At 43.8% G+C, this 19,700-nt stretch overlaps 1 protein-coding gene across 1 annotated transcript; it reads left to right on the top strand.

Moving 5' to 3' along the window:
- The first annotated feature begins 2,175 nt into the window (after positions 1 to 2,175).
- On the top strand, positions 2,176 to 16,873 carry LOC126997236 (uncharacterized). The gene is made up of 2 exons (XM_050858235.1): positions 2,176 to 2,210; positions 16,375 to 16,873. Exons 1-2 carry the CDS (start codon positions 2,176 to 2,178, stop codon positions 16,871 to 16,873), a joined length of 534 nt encoding a protein of 177 aa, XP_050714192.1.
- Positions 16,874 to 19,700: the final 2,827 nt, after the last annotated feature.

Raw genomic sequence — 19,700 nt, 5'->3', positions numbered from 1 at the left:
AGGAATGACGGAGATGAACGGGAGGTAGAAAATGTGAGAGGGAGGGAAAAAGAGTAAGATGGATGAGAAACGATGAAGAGAAGAAGGAGGAAGGGGAAGGAGCGGGAAGATAGAAAAGGGAATGAACAGGAGAATGAAGAACGAGAAGTAGAAACAGGAGGGAACCGATAGCAAAGTTTTGACCGATAACGATACCCCAATATTTGACCGATACCGATACCGATACCTGTGCACTGATTTTTTATACAACAATTCCAGCAGCTAATGGGCAATATCAAATGTTAGGAAGAAAAAAAAAGACCCACTACTCGTTGTTCCACCATAGAAGGGAAGGAAGCGAGGGAAGAGGCGCCTCGTGAGGTCTAGTCGACTCAGCTAGGTTAGCTTTAACTTAATTGCCGTACATTTAGACTGTGATGAAATCCCCAGACCCTGGCAGCGTGCCCCGTCTGACTGACTGAGGCAGGCAAATGAGGCGAGTGGAGGGGATCCGCCAATCCCTCGCCGAAGCTACTAAACCTGTATTGTACGCGTCCGCGGTGCGAAAGGCTATACTGTATACTAAGTATTATATACTTGTATTCAAAGTAATATGAATCGTATCGTTTAAAGTGATGAAAATTAAATCGGAGGAAACTCCAAACTATGTAGTATCATGGTACTAGATAATTACACTTTTCTAATATTTTTCAACAATTTAGAAAATCCAATTTCTATTGAACAAAGTTATTTGCACCGAGTGATATACGACGTACAAAACTCCCTCAAGTATCGGTCGTATCGACAGAAAATCAGCCGATACCGATACCAATACCGATACACTTAAAATGTGCCAATACCACCGATACCGATACCGATACATCGGTACATCCCTAGAGGAAACGAGGAAGGAAAGGAATAATGGAGATGAACGGGAGGTGGATAATGTGAGAGAGAGGATGGGGAGTAAGGTGAATGAGAAACAGAGAAAAGAGAAGAAGAAATGGGAAGAAACACGACGTGGAAGGGAAGGAGTAGAGCGAGGAGGCATTCAAAGGTATGACGAGTTGGTGATTGGTGCGTGTGCGCGTGCGTGTGTGTGTGTGCCTGTGCGTGTGTGTGTGTGTGTGTGTGTGTGTGTGTGTGTGTGTGTGTGTTTAATAATTCACTGGCCTACAAATTTTTACTTTTTTTCTGCTGACCTAAGTTTGAGACCTGTTCTTGGGTAATTTGGGGTCATTGACTTTAAAAATGACAATATTTTTTTTCTATCACATCAAGTTTTTATTTTATCTATGGGCTGGTCCATATTGGCCCCACCCATAGCTATAAGGTAATCATATATGTTGATACTTATTTTATCTATGTATTTAGACATTTATTTATCTATCCAGGCACACTTAGATGTATAAATATATTGTATCTGTTAAAAGCGATGGTTGGTCTACAGTATGATCCTCATGAATGGAGACTCTTTATAGATAGTTCAAAGAAGAGTTTAAAATGTGTATTACTCCTACTGGTCACTCTGTGAATTTTAAAGAGAATCATGAACACATTAAAACTGTATTAGATTTACTCAAGTATGATGAACACGAATGGGCCATATGTGTGGATCTGAAAACTATCAACTTTTTTCTTGGCCAACAAGGAGGGTTTACAAAATATCCGTATTTCCTGTGTTTATGGGACAGCCGAGCGAAAGACGAACTCTGGGAACAGAAACTCTGGCTAGTTAAAAAAAAGGTTGACTGTTGGGAAGAATAATATCATGCACCAACCCCTTGTTGAGAGAGAGAAAATCATATTTCCAGCCCTTCATATTAGACTAGGACTAATGAAGCAGTTTGTCGAAGCTCTTAATGTGGAGGGTGACTGTTTCAAATTCATATGTACAACATTTCCTGGCCTAAGTTATGATAAAATAAAGGCTGGTGTTTTTGATGGGACACAAATCAGAAAGTTAATGAAATGCCAAAACTTCTCGAGCTCGAAGACTGACGTAGGAAAAAGAGCATGGGATTCATTGGTGACTCTTGTGAAAGGATTGTTGGGAGCAAAAAGGCAGCAAACTACAAGGATTGGTGGAGACATTGCTTGATAGCTGTCATCTTTTAGGCTGCAGCATGAGCATAAAGGTTCATTTCCTCAAGAGCCATCTCGATGAATTTCCTGCTACTCCTGGAGACGTGAGCGATGAGCATGGCGAGCGCCTTCATCAAGATATCAAGGTTATGGGGGAGAGATATCAAGGCAGATGGACACACACACGATGGCAGACTACTACTCAGAGCCCTTTCCTTGTCTCTCTTCTCACCTTCTTGTCTCCTTTTCATCTCCTCACCTCTACCACACCTTCTTCCCCTCATCTCCTCCTTCTAACCTTCATCCAAGAAAACCAGGAAGAGGCAGGAATAGGTGCCCTCAGACCTTCCTTTCTCCCCTGTCTTCTCACTTTCTTTTCTCTCTTCTCACTTTCCTTCTCTCCTCTTTTCACCTTCTCTCCTCACCTGTCCTTCATCTCCTTTTTCCAACTATCACACATTATAACCAGGAACAGAAGGAGTAGGTTAACTCTGAACTCCTTTAATCTCTTCTCACCCATTTCCTCTACTCTTTTCACCTTCTTCACTCTTCTCTTCTCACCTTATCTCCTCACCTGTCCCTCACCTCGTAACCCTCGCCCATGAAAAAAAGGAAGGAATAGACGAATTCTGAGCTCCTTTTTTCTTCCCTCTTATCACCTTCTTCACCCTCATCTCTGCTCACCGTGTCTCTTCTATTTCCACCTTGCCTCTTTACCTGCCCCTTACCTTCTCTGTCCAACCCTCACACAGGACAACCAGGGAGATGAAGGAATACATGAGCTCAAAGCTCCTTTTCTCTCCTCACTTTTAACCTTCATCTCTTCTTCACCTCCTCATCTCCTCACCTCCTGCTCCTCATCTCCTCACCACCCTTCTCCTCATCTCCTTTTCCTCTCTTTCAGCAACGAACAGAAAGGAATAGTTGAACTCGGACCTCCCTTTCCCTCCTCAATTCTCACATTCATCTCCTCTCTACCTCCTCATCTCCTTCCTCACCCAAGACCATTAAGGACGAGGTTAAATCTGATCTCCCTTCCTCTCCTCCCTCTCACCTTCTTGTCCCCGAGCTGCCTGACGCCGCAGGTGAGGTTGGCCGGGATGCCCACAGGTGTGGTGACCTCGACGGACGTGGGAAGGAAGTAAGGACAGGTGGGACACAGCTGATCCTCCTCCAGGGTTCTGTGGGCGGCACCTGCGGGGGGAGAGGGAGGGGAGGGGGTTAGTTTGGCGAGGGAGGCAGCGGTGTGAGGGTTGGAGGAAGGAGGGAGGGTAGAGGGGGAAGGGGGAGGGGATTGTTTGGTGTAGGAGGCAGTGGTGTGGTGGTGGAGGAGGAGGTAGAGAGGGGGATAGGGATTAGGGTAGAAGAAAGGGTTGGGCAACATCTGTGAGGTTGTGAGGCTGGTTGTGCGTAGGTTTGTGGACGGGAAGAGTGGAGGGGAAACTCTGGGGAGAGAACGTAAGGGAAGAGTGGAGGGGAAACCTTAGAGAGATAACATAAGGGAAGAGGGGAAGGGAAACTTTAGGGAGAGAACATAAGGGAAGAGGGGAGGGGAAACTTTAGGGAGAGAACGTAAGGGAAGAGGGGAGGGGAAACTTTAGGGAGAGAACGTAAGGGAAGAGGGGAGGGGAAACTTTAGGGAGAGAACGTAAGGGAAGAGGGGAGGGGAAACTTTAGGGAGAGAACATAAGAGAGAGAGAGAGAGAGAATATCATTATAATATTATTACACACACACACACACACACACACACACACACACACACACACACACACACACACACACACACACACACACACACACACACACATCATTATTATCTAAGTATCTTCTGCCTGCAATTATCTCCTTTTCCTCCTCTTTTTCTCAACTTGTTTTCATTCTCACAATGACAAAAAATAAAAACAAAGGATATTCTCGCAGCTTCTCCTTCTCTGAACCCTAATAGATGATCGCATTCTACACTCTCCCTTCTTAAGAAATGTCATTCACTACCACTTCAACCTACGTCAGTTTCTAAACGGTTTCTCGTCCTATTTGAATTCCACATCCTTCCCTTCGAATTCCTTTCTTCTTAACACATCAGCACAAACATATCTGCACCATACTGTTACAGAAAGGGAGAATTGCTGTTTTGGGCGGCTCTACTAACCCTTAGCAGTGGTTGATTGGCAGCTCGTAAGGATTAGAGTCTGGCATAATGATATTGTTGTAACTGATGTCGAGGGAATGGCCGAGGAAGGGTATAGTACGGGCGTAAGCTTCGTTAAACCGCTTAGACAACCCACGCGTGGCTTTGTGTTGTGGTGTGAGGCGCTGAGTGTTGTTTGTTTGTCTAACTGACTTACTCGTCCTTTATGTTTTTTACTTTTGTTGCGGTAGCCTCTTTATCTCCATCCCCACCCCCTCCCCTGTCTTCTGTTTCTATCACATTGTATTGTAGTAATGTTCCTACCTTCGCAAGCAATCAGTTGTATCTTGACTCCCACTACTTCCCTCCTGTCTTTTGGTTTTCCCTTTCTTTCTCATTTCATCCCTTCATTCCCTCGGTCTAGAACTCACTTCCTGCGCCTTTTCATTCAATTTTATCTATCTAAATGTTTCCTTTCTGTATCTCTCTATGTCTATCTCTGTGCCTCCTGTGTTTTCCTTTATCTCTATGTCTATCTCTGTGGGTCCTGTGTTTTCCTTTATCTCTCTATGTCTATCTCTGTGCCTCCTGTGTTTTCCTTTATCTCTCTATGTCTATCTCTGTGCCTCCTGTGTTTTCCTTTATCTCTCTATGTCTATCTCTGTGCCTCATGTGTTTTCCTTTATCTCTCTATGTCTATCTCTGTGCCTCCTGTGTTTTCCTTTATCTCTCTGTCTATCTCTGTGCCTCCTATGTTTTCCTTTATCTCTCTATGTCTATCTCTGTGGCTCCTATGTTTTCTTTTATCTCTCTATGTCTATCTCTGTGGCTCCTATGTTTTCTTTTATCTCTCTATGTCTATCTCTGTGCCTCCTATGTTTTCCTTTATCTCTCTATGTATATCTCTGTGCCTCCTGTTTTCCTTTATCTCTATGTCTATCTCTGTGCCTCCTATGTTTTCCTTTATCTCTCTATGTCTATCTCTGTGCCTCCTGTGTTTTCTTTTATCTCTCTATGTCTATCTCTGTGCCTCCTATGTTTTCCTTTATCTCTCTATGTCTATCTCTGTGCCTCCTATGTTTTCCTTTATCTCTCTATGTCTATCTCTGTGCCTCCTGTGTTTTCTTTTATCTCTCTATGTCTATCTCTGTGCCTCCTTTGTTTTCTTTTATCTCTCTATGTCTATCTCTGTGGCTCCTATGTTTTCCTTTATCTCTCTATGTCTATCTCTGTGCCTCCTATGTTTTCCTTTATCTCTCTATGTCTATCTCTGTGCCTCCTATGTTTTCCTTTATCTCTCTATGTCTATCTCTGTGCCTCCTGTGTTTTCCTTTATCTCGCTATGTCTATCTCTGTGCCTCCTATGTTTTCCTTTATCTCGCTATGTCTATCTCTGTGCCTCCTATGTTTTCCTTTATCTCTCTATGTCTATCTCTGTGCCTCCTATGTTTTCCTTTATCTCCCTATGTCTATCTCTTTGGCTCCTTTGTTTTCCTTTATCTCTCTATGTCTATCTCTGTGGCTCCTATGTTTTCCTTTATCTCTCTATGTCTATCTCTTTGGCTCCTTTGTTTTCCTTTATCTCTCTATGTCTATCTCTGTGGCTCCTATGTTTTCCTTTATCTCTCTATGTCTATCTCTGTGGCTCCTATGTTTTCCTTTATCTCTCTATGTCTATCTCTTTGGCTCCTTTGTTTTCCTTTATCTCTCTATGTCTATCTCTGTGGCTCCTATGTTTTCCTTTATCTCTCTATGTCTATCTCTTTGGCTCCTTTGTTTTCTTTTATCTCGCTATGTCTATCTCTTTGGCTCCTATGTTTTCCTTTATCTCTATATGTCTATCTCTGTGGCGCCTATGTTTTCCTTTATCTCTCTATGTCTATCTCTGTGCCTCCTATGGTTTCCTTTATCTCTCTATGTCTATCTCTGTGCCTCCTGTGTTTTCCTTTATCTCTCTGTCTATCTCTGTGCCTCCTGTGTTTTCCTTTATCTCTCTATGTCTATCTCTGTGCCTCCTATGTTTTCCTTTATCTCTCTATGTCTATCTCTGTGCCTCCTATGTTTCATCCGCCTCCTACCTAAGCTGTCTTCAGTATTCTCCCTCGCACTCTGTCTCTCGATTTTGATTACTCTTCTTCCTCTCTCATCCTTTCCACCAATAGCCATTTCTTTTTATATCCATCTTTTTTCTCTTTTTTCCTCCCTCTTTAATTTGCCACGAGTATCCCTCGCTCTTTACCTCCACTTCTTCCTCTTTTTCACCCTCGCTCTTCCTTCCTCTCGCCTACCTTTACATCTTCCTTCCTCTCCACCTGCCTGCCTACAAGTCTCTCCCTCTCCCTGTCTCCCTTTTTCCTCGGCGCCTCTCCTCCCACGCTTTTCCCGGTCCGCGCCTCCCGTTTTCCACTCGATAACATGACGGGGGTGTTTAATATTTATGGACGTACACTAAACCATTCGTTGCATTAGTTTTTTCAGTGTTTTTTCTTTGATGTTTATTTTATTTTTGTGTGTGTAGAAGGCTGATTTGTGATTGTCGTTGGATTCTCACTAAAGTACTTAACTATTTTAATATTTTTTGTAATTTCCTTTTATTCTTTTTTTGTGACTTATTTGCGTTCACTAATCTTTCTATGTTGTTTACTTTTATCTTTTCTGTAATGTATATTCGTCTTTTTTCTTCCTCTGGTCGATAATGTTTCTCATGTTCTTTTTGATTTCCACTAAACTGTTTTCCTTAGTTTTCTCACTTTTTCCCTTCCAGTAAAGTGTTTTTTTTATGAATTAACGTCTGTAGTGGTTACCATTTTTTGTATGACTGCTTTCTACTCTTTTTCTTTAATGTTTTATTTATTTAGTGCCTGCTGGATGCAAATTGATCTTTTTTATTTTTATTTTTTTCTTTAGTTTTTTTTCTTTGTTGGTCTGTTGCTTCAGGTGTCCGGTGAAGTCAATTTGAATTCTTCTTTTTTTTTTTGTCATGCTAACGTTGTCATTTTTTTCCTTCCCGAGCAATTCATCATTCGTTGTTTCTTTTTGTTTTTAGGGATGAAGGTGCGCACGTGGGTCTTTTTTCTTTTTGTTTTACCCTTCCTATTTTTTTGTTTTTTTACCTCTTGTCATGCTATTGCTGTGACACTGTTTTGTTCTTCTTTCTCTGCATTTTTATTTATATTTTATTTTTTGAGACTGGGTGAAGGAAGGCGAAGGTTTGCATGTGTTTCATCTTTTTGTATTCCTTTTTCGTGTTAACTTTTTCTCTTTCTCTCATCTTATAATTATGAGTGTTATGACATTTTTCTTTCTTTGTAATTAAATCATTTGCTTTATCTTTTTTTAAGCTATGGTGTGCAATTGTTTCTTCATTTATTGTGTGTGTTCCTTGGTACTTTTGGCTTTTTTTTTTTATATCGTAAGTACTCTGTTTACGTTGTGTGCATTTATCCTTTTTCTCTCTGTTTTCCTCTCTGAGCCTGGCGGAGAGAGTGAGAGAGAGAGAGAGAGAGAGAGAGAGAGAGAGAGAGAGAGAGAGAGAGAGAGAGAGAGAGAGAGAGAGAGAGAGAGAGAGAGAGAGAGAGACCCATAGACAGACATACATATATACAGAGAGACAGACATACATTCAGATTCAGACGAGCCTGCGGACGGACAGACAAATAGACCGAATGACAGACAAACTTACATAAGCAGAAAAAACGGGAGAGACGCATGCTCAAACCTCCAGACAGACAGACACACACGCAGAGAAAAGGCTTAACTGACAGGCAGACTAACTGGACGGCTGACCGCCTGATTGCCTGACTGTCAGACTAACGAAGCAGCAAACAGGGAAACACGAATATGTTTTAAAACAAATGAGAAAAAAATGAAACGAATTAAAGAAAAATAAAGGGAAAGAGATGAGCGCTAGATGAATACGAAAGTGACACACATACACACACACGCACATTCCTTCCTTCCTTCCTTCCTTCCTTCCGTCCTTCCCCCCTCCCTCCCTCCCTCCCTCCCTTCCTTCCTTCCTTCCTTCCTTCCTCCCTTCCTTCCTTCCTTCCTTCCTTCCTCCCTCCCTCCCTCCCTCCATCCCTCCCTTCCTTCCTTCCTTCCTTCCTTCCTTCCTCCCTCCCTCCCTCCCTCCCTCCCTCCCTTCCTCCCTCCCTCCCTCCCTCCCTTCCTTTCTTCCTTCCTTCCTTCCTTCCTTCCTTCCTTCCTTCCTTTTAATAAAAAGTCACTCACTTGTGGTATGCTAATGATAATGGTAACCACACGAACGATGAAAATGAAATGGCTACAATCCTAAATAACTTTTTTGCATCCGTATTTAGACGAAGATTATTTATCACCTCAACCGTCGGAGGTTAGAAGGACCGAAAAGATGCTGTGGCGTGCTCATCGTAGAAAGTGACATTTTACGCACAATTGAAGAGATTAAAGTAAGCAAAGTTCCTGGTCCAGACAATATTACCCCTAGGGTCTTGAAAGAAATCAAACATCAAATTTGTAAACCGCTTTCCATCATATTCAATAGATCTTTAACAGCTGGAAAAGTTCCGTCGGACTGGAAACTTGCAAATGTCACAGCAGATCAGTAGATATCATATATCTGGATTTTCAAAAGGCATTTGGTAAGGTCCCCCACCAACGATTGCTCAGCAAACTATTGGCGCACGGTATCTCGGGTAACATTCACAATTGGCTTGTAGACTGGCTCTCTGAGCGGAAACAGAGAGTAGTTCTAAACGGTGTTACATCTAACTGGCTCGACGTCAGAAGCGGCGTACCTCAAGGATCAGTGGTTGGCCCCATGCTCTTCTTAATATATGTTAATGATATCGATGATGGGCTCACTTACAAAGTATCAAAATTTGCTGATGACAGAAAAGCTGCTAGTAAAGTAACTGCGACACTCGACGAAGAAGCTCTACCATCAGATCCAGATCGACTTGCACGTTGGGCCAATCAATGGTAAATGAAATTTAACGTTGACAAATGTAAGGTGTTGCACATCGGAAAAAATAACAATCGCGTTCGGTACGTAATGAATGGCAAACAACTTTTGTAGTAAGCAAAGAAAAGGATCTTGGAATCACTATATCAAGCGATTTAAAGCCCGGTCAGCATTGTTCAGAGGTAGCTAAAACTGCAAACAAATTGGTTGGCTTCATCGGACGAGTCTTAATAATAAATCGGAAAAAAGTAATATTAAAACTGTATAATTCGTTGGTTCGACCCCGTCTAGAGTGCTGTGTACAGTTTTGGTCTCCCTACTACAGAAAAGACATAGAAAAGTTGGAACGGGTCCAACGAAGAGTAACAAAGATGATTCCTAGGTTGAGAAATTTATCATATGAACAAAGGCTTAAAGAAGTAAATTTATTAAGTCTATCAAAACGAAGAATGCGAGGCGATCTAATAGAAGTGTTTAAAATGTTTAAAGAATTCAGTGATATTAATGCGGAAGATTACTTTACAATTGATCGATCAAATAGAACAAGAAGAAATCACAATTTGAAGATAAGTGGTAAAAGATTCTCGTCGCACGAAGCTAAACACTTCTTCTTCAATCGAGTTGTAAATGTTTGGAACTCTACCCTGTGATGTCGTTGATAGTACAACAGTTACGGCCTTCAAGAATAGATTAGACAAGTGTTTTGAATCCAACCAGCAACTAAGATATTACTCATTGTCGTAATAACGTTAAATTCTTTCGAATACTAGTGTCCTTGTCCGCTTTTATCGCGCGGTTAGTGGTAGCAGTAGTGGTAGGTCTTTCCTCTTTCCTACATAATTTCCATGCAGTTTTTCCATGCTGCATGGTTCTTTTTCCTATCCTGCCAGCTTTGGCTGGAGGGATGAGGGGGTGGGGAGGAGCCTTCGCCTTTGCTGTCCTTCATCTTCCACCTTTGATTAGATAGTTAATGTAGCTTGTCACCAACAGTCTCGTAAGGACCAGCAGGTCTGCTGTTGTTTGTTCCTCCTTTGTGTTACTTTGTGTTCCTTCCTTACTTCCTCTCTCCATCCCTCCTTCCCTTCCTTCCTTCCTTCCTTCCTTGCTTCCGGCCTTCCTTCCTTCCTTCCTTCCTTCCGTCCTTCCTTTCTTCCTTCCTTCCTTCATCCCTTCCTCTCTCCCTTTCTTCCTTCCTTCCTCCCTTCCTTCCTTCCGTCCGTCCGTCCGTCCGTCCTTCCTTCCTTCCTTCCTTCCGTCCGTCCGTCCGTCCGTTCGTCCTTCCTTCCTTCCTTCCTTCCTTCCTTCCTTCCTTCCTTCATCCCTTCCTCTCTCCCTTTCTTCCTTCCTCCCTTCCTTCCTCCCTCCCTTCCTTCCTCCCTTCCTTCCTTCCGTCCGTCCGTCCTTCCTTCCTTCCGTCCTTCCTTCCTTCCATCCTTCATTCAATTATTCATTCCTGCCTTCCTTCCTTCCTTCCTTCCGTCCGTCCGTCCGTCCGTCCGTCCTACCTTCCTCCCTTCCTTCCTTCCTTCCTCCCTTCCTTCCTTCCTTCCTTCCTTCCTTCCCTAGTTTCTTCCCGTATCAAGAGGAAATAAAGAACTGTCGGTACAAATCTTGGCCTATTTCGTTAACACTTAACACTTCGTCTTGTCTCTCCTGCCTCTGCCTCTACCCTTTATCTCTCCTTCAGCCTTCAGCCTCAAATAAGGCCTTCAGCCTCAACAACCGCCTGCAGACTCTCTGCGGAGAGCTTGACGTCGAATTCTTTAACGCCTGGAACGATTTCTACGGCCAGAGTAGACTTCTCCAAAGGGACGGCATACACCTGTCCCCCATCGGGGCAGCCAGATTTGGAAGGCTCCTCAACAACGCCGTACGTAACGCCCGAACAACAAAAAACGACTCTCAGCCACGTCCTTCCATCCCGCCCGTGTAAATAGACACCATACACCGCAACAGACTCGCAACATTGAACCCTCCAGTACCTCTATTACCAAGCTTCAAGATAACCTAAGAGTCCTTAGTTTCAATGCGCGTAGCCTAAGAAACAAGTTTGATGAACTGCGATGTCTTGCTTTGACAGAAAACTTTGACGTAATTGCTATAACCGAAACATTTATTGACACCACTAATATTGATTTAAGTTCCGAATACAACATAGATGGCTACAGATTCTTCAACAATGATCGTGTAAACCGTAGAGGGGGTGGTGTCGCCCTTTTTGTCAAAAGCTACTTGCAACCTACTGACAAAACACCTAGAAACAGTAACGTTGAATTTTGTGCGTGCGAGTAAACATTGCAAAAGTCAATTTAAATATATCTGTCACTTACAGGCCTCCGGGGCAATCACTTGATGGCGATCTTGAAATGTACAGCGTCTTAAGACAGTCACTTAATAACAGCGACTCACTGATACTAGGAGACTTTAACCTCCCCCATATCGACTGGGCGACACTGTCGGGTACAGAAGGTGAGTCCCATAGAATGATCGAATTTCTAGAGGAAAATTATCTAAGCCAAATGGTTTCTGAACCAACTCGACAAAATAACATACTTGACCTTGTTATAGCGACCCAAGATAACCTAGTCAGTAATGTCACGGTAGGAGAACACCTCGGTTCCTGCGATCATAAACTAGTGCGCGTTGACATTAGAGCTCAAACATCGGTGACTGAAAATAAAGTTAAGGTGCCCAATTTCAAAAGAGCCAACTTCGTAGAAATCCGACGAAAACTAATAGATATGCAACTATCAGATGACGGCAATGCAGAGGACGCCTGGCTAAACTTTAAAATCACTTACTCACTCAGCAGGACACATTTGTACCCTTGTGCGAGAAGCGAATTAACACTAATAAAGTACACCTTTGTTTAATATCGAAATTAAACACTCAGTCAATGAGAGAAAATTGTATTACAGGTTAAAGAAAGACCAAAGCACGCCAGAAAACATTAGACTTTACAATGATGCAAGGCGACGAGTAAAAAGATTAGTGCATCAGGCAAAGCGTAGATATGAAGAAAATATTGCAGCCAACTGTAAAAATAATCCGAAATCCTTCTTCAGTTACATAAACAACAGAAAGGCGATCAGAAGTGGAATTGGACCTTTAACAAACAGCGACGGTGCACTAGTGACTGACAGCCAACACGTTGCAAACCTATTAAATAAGTACTTTTCCTCGGTGTTTAATAATAACAGTCCTCCCACCACCACCACCAACACCAGTACTAATGTAAATCCCGAGCATGCATTGTCTAACTTTGAAATAAAACCCGATGAAGTCCTTAAAGCCCTCAAATCACTTAAAACAAATAAAAGTCCTGGACCTGATAAAGTATATCCAACTCTGCTGAAAGAAACAAAGAGCGAAATACTCTCCTCCCTCACAACCGTATTCAATATGTCCTTGCGACAAGGCATTGTCCCTTCAGATTGGAAAAAGGCTAACGTGACACCGATTTTAAGAAAGGAGACAAAAATACCAGGTAATTACAGGCCCATTAGTCTAACTTCGGTTGTAGGTAAGCTACTTGAGGCATAATTAGAGACAAAATTGTGAGTTACCTTGAAAGCCACTCATTAATTGGGGACTCACAACATGGCTTCCGAAACAAAAGATCCTGCCTATCAAATCTATTAACCTTTTATAACGACCTCTTCACTGTTTATGACGTAACCAAATCACTGGACGTAGTCTATCTTGATTTCAAAGCGTTTGATAAAGTCCTGCATCATAAATTACTTTACAAATTAAAGCAAATAGGTATTGACGGTCAGGTAAACCAATGGATCGCGAATTGGTTGAGCAACAGACAACAAAGAGTAGTGATTGACGGATTTAACTCAGATTGGGCGCCGGTCACTAGTGGCGTCACTCAGGGCTCGGTTCTTGGCCCAGTGCTCTTCATTATTTACATCAACGACGTGGATGTTGGACTCAATAACCGCATTAGTAAATTTGCAGACGACACAAAGATTGGTAACTCGGTTCTCACTGACGAAGACAGGCAAAGCCTCCAAGAGGATTTGCACAAAATTTCAGCTTGGTCGGATAGATGGGAGATGCCCTTTAACGTAGACAAGTGCCAGGTCCTTCAAGTTGGAACGAGGAATAAGAAGTTTGATTACGAAATGCGCGGCGTTAAACTCAAAAGCGTTCAATGCGTCAAGGACTTGGGGGTCAAAATCGCGTCAAACCTCAAATTCTCACAGCAATGCATCGATGCAGCAAATAAAGCGAACAGAATGTTGGGCTTCATTAAAAGAAACTTTTTATTTAAGAATAAAGATGTAATACTCACGCTCTACAACAGTTTAGTCAGACCCCACTTGGAATATGCGGTACAGTTTTGGTCTCCCCACCATGCAAAGGATATTGCTAAATTAGAAGGTGTTCAGCGTCGGGCAACAAAAATGATCCCTTCCTTGCGCAACAAATCCTTGAGAAACGTCGCCTCCGAGGAAAACTGATCGAATGTTTTAAAATACTTAATGGTTTCATGAATGTAGACAGATCAACATTGTTTATGATCGATGACACTTTGCGCACGAGGAACAATGGCGTAAAACTCAGATGTAGACAAGTAAATTCAGACTGCACCAAATTTTTCTTCACCAACGTTGTAGTGCGAGAATGGAATAAGCTCCCATCATCAGTGGTCCAGTGTAACACGATTGACTCCTTCAAAAATAAGCTCGACCGTCACTTCCTTCAACTTAATATCAACTAGAGTAGAAATGCAACGTTTTGGAGTCTTCTGATTAATGTAAAATCACTTAGGTTTAAGGACAGACCACCAAGTCTGGACCATGGGGTCTGTGTGGTCTGATTTTCTATGTAAATCTATGTAAATCTCTCTCTCTCTCTCTCTCTCTCTCTCTCTCTCTCTCTCTCTCTCTCTCTCTCTCTCTCTCTCTCTCTCTCTCTCTCTCTCTCTCTCTCTCTCTCTCTCTCTCTCTCTCTCTCTCTCTCTCTCTCTCTCTCTCTCTCTCTCTCTCTCTCTCTCTCTCTCTGTGGTCAATGACGGATTTAACTCAGAGTGGGCGCCGGTCACTAGTGGCGTCCCTCAGAGCTTGGTTTTTGGCCCAGTGCTCTTCATTATTTACATCAACGATGTGGATGTTGGACTCAATAATCGCATTAGTAAATTTGCAGACGACAGAAAGATTGGTAACTCGGTTCTCGCTGACGAAAACAGGCAAAGCCTCGAAGAGGATTTGCACAAAATTGCAGCTTGGTCGGATAGATAGGAGATGCCCTTTAACGTAGACAAGAGCCAGGTCCTTCAAGTTGGAACAAGAAATATGAAGTTCGATTACGAAATGGGCGGCGTTAAACTCACAAGCGTTCAATGCGTTAAGGACCTGGGGGTCAAAATCGCGTCAAACCTCAAATTCTCTCATCAAGGCATCGATGCACCAAATAAAGCGAACAGAATGTTGGGCTTCATTAAAAGAAGCATTTTATTCAAGAATAAAGATGTAATACCTCCGCTCTACAATAGTTTAGTCAGACCCCACTTGGAATATGTGGTATAGTTTTGGTCTCACCACCATGCAAAGGACATTGCTAAATTAGAAGGTGTTCAGCGTCGGGCAACAAAAATGATCCCTTCCTTGCGCAAGAAATCCTACGAAGAAAGGCTTTCCACCCTTAACATGTTCTCTCTTGAGAAACGTCGCCTCCGAGGAAAACTGATCGAATGTTTTAAAATACTTAATGGTTTCACGAATGTAGACAGAACAAAATTGTTTGTGATCGATGGCATAAAACTCAAAAGTAGACAAGTGAGTTCAGACTGCACCAAATTTTTCTTCACCAACGTTGTAGTGCGAGAATGGAATAAGCTCCCACCGTCACTGGTCCAGTGTAACACGATTGACTCCTTTAAAAACAAGCTCGACCGTCACTTCCTTGAACTTAATATTAACTAGAATAGAAATGCAACGTTTGGAGCCATCTGATTCATGTAGAATCACTTAAGTTTAAGGACAGACCACCTAGTCTGGACCATGGGGTCTGTGTGGTCTGATTTTATATCTTTGTAAATCTCTCTCTCTCTCTCTCTCTCTCTCTCTCTCTCTCTCTCTCTCTCTCTCTCTCTCTCTCTCTCTCTCTCTCTCTCTCTCTCTCTCTCTCTCTCTCTCTCTCTCTCTCTCTCTCTCTCTCTCTCTCTCTCTCTCTCTCTCTCTCTCTCTCTCTCTCTCTCTCTCTCTCCACCCTCGTCTGTTTCCATATATTTTTCTTTCCTTAATGTCTTTACTTACTTTCCCAATTTTTCTCCCTTTTTTCGAACCTTTTTTTAAACTTCCAACGGTGTTTTTCTCCCCATTTTTTCCTTCTCACTTTCTTTATTCGTTGCCATTTTTTGTGTTATTTTTTTCTTTCCCTGCAAATTCTTATCTTCGCTTCTCTCTTCCACTACATTCACGTCGATGTTTTTTTTTCGCTCCCATCTTCTGCAACATTTTCACTTCTATTACATCGCTTTTTCTCTTGTCTTGTCTTCTATTCTTATATATTTCAATTATCTTGTTTGTTTTCTTCTTTTCATTTTTTTCTGTTGCTCTTGTCTCCATTTGTTCAGCTCCCCCAAACAGTGAAATACGGTTATGGCATTACAAGCGTGACAGTAGAAGCGGCGATAGCGGTGAACGACTGTGTGTGTGTGTGTGTGTGTGTGTGTGTGTGTGTGTGTGTGTGTGTGTGTGTGTGTGTGTGCTTGTTATTCGCTTCATCCTGTTTGCCACACACAAACCTTCCCTGCACATCAACACATTCATTGCCGCTTGAGGAGGAAGGAATTTCTGGGTTATTTTTTTTCGTTGTTATTTCATGTTGATTTTTAACGTTATATATAGATCGCTTAAATTATTATTATTATCATTGTTGTCATTGTTCATATTTTTCGTTGTTATTTCGCATTTGTTATTTATTGAAATCTTTGAGCGTTGCTCCTATTCATGTTGTTTTTTTCATTTTTTTCATACTACTACTATTTATTGATGTCTTAATATATTATTGTTTTTGTTCATGTACAGCTTGTATTTGTCACGTTTCCCATACAGCCGCCATCACACACAAAAAAAAGGTTCCCACGCCTTCAGAAAAGTTCCCACGCCTTTAGAAAAGCTTCCACGCCTTCAGAAAAGCTTCCACGCCTTCAGAAAAGTTTCCACGCCTTCAGAAAAGCTTCCACGCCTTCTTAAAAGTTTCCACGCCTTCAGAAAAGCTTCCACGCCTTCATAAAAGCTTCCACGCCTTCAGAAAAGCTTCCACGTCTTCAGAAAAGTTTCCACGCCTTCAGAAAAGCTTCCACGCCTTCAGAAAAGCTTCCACGTCTTCAGAAAAGTTTCCACGCCTTCAGAAAAGTTTCCACGCCTTCAGAAAAGCTTCCACGTCTTCAGAAAAGTTTCCACGCCTTCAGAAAAGCTTCCACGTCTTCAGAAAAGTTTCCACGCCTTCAGAAAAGCTTCCACGCCTTCAGGAAAATTTCCACGCCTTCAGAAAAGCTTCCACGCCTTCAGAAAAGCTTCCACGCCTTCAGAAAAGCTTCCACGCCTTCAGAAAAGTTTCCACGCCTTCCAAAAAATTCCCACACCTTCAGAAAAGCTTCCACGCCTTCAGAAAAGTTTCCACACCTTCAAAAAAATTCCCACACCTTCAGAAAAGCTTCCACGCCTTCAGAAATGTTTCCACGCCTTCAAAAAAATTCCCACACCTTCAGATAAGTTCCCACGCATTTAGAAGAAATTCCACGGTAATCGCCACGTTCACACAAGTGTTGTGCTTTTTCGGGCAGCTTGTGGACACTTCGTATATGGCGAATATGAAAACGAAGGTGACAAAAATTGCATATGATGTTAATAGACAAGTCTCTGTAAAGTGACAATTAGTGGGTAATAGTGGAAGTGAATCATGGTGTTAATAACGGTGAAGACGAGGACACGTCTGATGATGAGGTTAATAATGCGTGGTGGTGATGTGTAGGTAGTGGATTGTGAGGAGAGAGAGAGAGAGAGAGAGAGAGAGAGAGAGAGAGAGAGAGAGAGAGAGAGAGAGAGAGAGAGAGAGAGAGAGAGAGAGAGAGAGAGAGAGAGAGAGAGAGAGAGAGAGAGAGAGAGAGAGAGAGAGAGAGAGAGAGAGAGAGAGAGAGAGAGAGAGAGAGAGAGAGAGAGAGAGAGAGAGAGAGAGAGAGAGATCCTCTGCCCCACTCCTTCCGCCTCTGAAGAGGACGCAGAACTTCACCAACTTGAGAGCGACGAGCTGGTTAACATCATCAAGCAGCTTAGGAAGGAGAACAGGAGATACAAGTCCACCTTCGCCTCTTTCGACAAAACCGCCGAAAACATTGCTGACAACCGTGACGTGGTAGTAACCATCCTGAACTTCATCGACTACATCGCGGCCACACAGAGCAGCCTCAATAACCTCACCGTCACCAGCACATCCTGCTCTGCCCGAGGACACAGCATTGACAAGGATTGGAAGCACCAAGTCGCCCACCACCGCGGAGCAAACGACTGGTGGACCTCAGGCAAACCGCGTCAGCTCCAGAAAGCCTCCACTGGCACCGTCTCCACCGCTACTCAAAGTGATTTACCTGATACCCTCCCAAACCCCTCAAGACCTGCCCCTGTCACCACTGAGGCATCAACCCCTCACACAATTAAACCTCAACTCAACCCACCCTCAAGCTCAGTTGACCAGCCCAGAGATACATCCGTAATAAACACCCAAATATCATCAGGCGCTGTACCCAAGAACACAGCAGCCACCATCACAAGGGAAGATTACCCATCATCCAATTCCTCATCCATCCCCATCAACACTATACCTGACTCTCAGGCCAATCCCCGGTCCTCAGCACCGAGCGGTCAGAGCTCAGACGACCATCGAAAGCGAGGAAGTCACGCCCAAAACCTGCCCACTCCCCAAGGCATAGACACCGCTGACACACGGAGGAACAAGAGTCCCGCCCGGCGACAAAGTCATCCTCCTCCCCCCAGAACACCTCGACACAGCCGCCCCAGGAACACCTATACCTCCTTGCGCCCACACCCTGTTCCACTCCTGTCCCTGCCCTCCCCTAGTAGGACCACTCCCAAAGAATTTTGCAACCATTGCAAGAGGAGTGGCCATACTAGAGGCACCTGCCGCTGGCTAAGCTGGTGCGACTACTGCTACCGCGAAGGTCACACCACAGCTAACTGCCGTGCCACCCAGGCCCAAGAAAGGCATGAAAAAATCTACCGCCAGTTGTCCGAGCAGACAGCCGTCACCTCCCTCCTCATCAAGACACTAAATAAGCACCTCACACATCCTCCTCTCCCCAGTTACCAAGCGTCTCAGCGCCAAGCACCTCATCCCTCTCAACACCCCCACACACCTTGGAATTATGCCGGCCGACCCAACCTTCCAAGAGAAACTGACGATTATGTCTACTAACATCAGAGGCCTCCAAACTAACATAGGAGATCTAACACACTCTTATGTTATCCCGCACTCCCCAGACATCATAGCCACAGTGGAGACCTTTCTCAATCCCACCATTCCCGCCAACTTTGGGCATATTCAAGGATACTCTAGATGGCACCGAAGAGACCGAGCCCACGGTACCTTCGGGGGAATCGCAGTCTGCTTCCGTGACGGTCTTGCTGTGGAGGCCCTCGATGTCGACATGGAACGCCACCTCGAAATGGCATTCTTCAGGCTGTGGACAAGACAACGCGACTCCATCCTGCTCTGTGTATGCTACCGGCCACAGTGGCAGGGGAGCGACCCCATCCACTTCCTCCACACAAATCTCGACACCCTTCTGCTCCAGCATTCCTGCAAACATCTCATTGTGGTGGGGGACATGAATCAGTACTTGGTGGCAAGGCAGTTCGAAGACCTTCTGACCATGTACGGCCTCACGAACCACGTTGATTTCCCTACACATATCTCCGGCTCCTCCCTGGACCCAGTCATTACAGACCTGCCAGAGGAAGTGGTCACCTGTCATCCCCTAGGTATGGTTGGTTCCTCTGACCATTCTGCTGTTCTCACCACCATCAAGACCTCAATAGAACACGACGGAGCCACCGCCCGTGTGAACTGGTTGTGGTCCCGGGAAGATTGGAACAGCCTGAAGGCAAATCTGGACTCCATCGTGTGGACGGATATCCTCCACGGAGACGTCAACACCCAAGTGGAGAACTTGACAAACCTTCTTCTGTCTCTGCAACAAGAATATGTGCCCAGCCAGTCATATAAATCAAAACCAATTGATCAGCCCTGGTTCGGCTATCAGTGCAGGATAGCCGCGGACACCAAGAGTAGGGCTTGGCTGCGTTACAAGTCCCATCCTTCTCAGCATAATAAAACCTTACACAGAGAAGCCTGCAAGAACATGAGCCGGGTGCAAAAACAGGCTATACAACGCTGGAAGGAGGTAATGAAGACCAAGCTCAGCGGACAGTCGGTGGGTAACAAGGAGTGGTGGAGTGGAGTGAAACAACAACAAGGCCTCTCAGCCGACAACGCCATCCCACCCCTCGTCAGGCCAGATGGGTC

The sequence above is a fragment of the Eriocheir sinensis genome, chromosome 12 (assembly GCF_024679095.1).
Source record: "Eriocheir sinensis breed Jianghai 21 chromosome 12, ASM2467909v1, whole genome shotgun sequence".
In the NCBI taxonomy this organism is placed as follows: domain Eukaryota; kingdom Metazoa; phylum Arthropoda; class Malacostraca; order Decapoda; family Varunidae; genus Eriocheir; species Eriocheir sinensis.
Note: the sequence above shows the minus strand (reverse complement) of the source record. Positions and strands in the feature narration are given on the sequence as shown.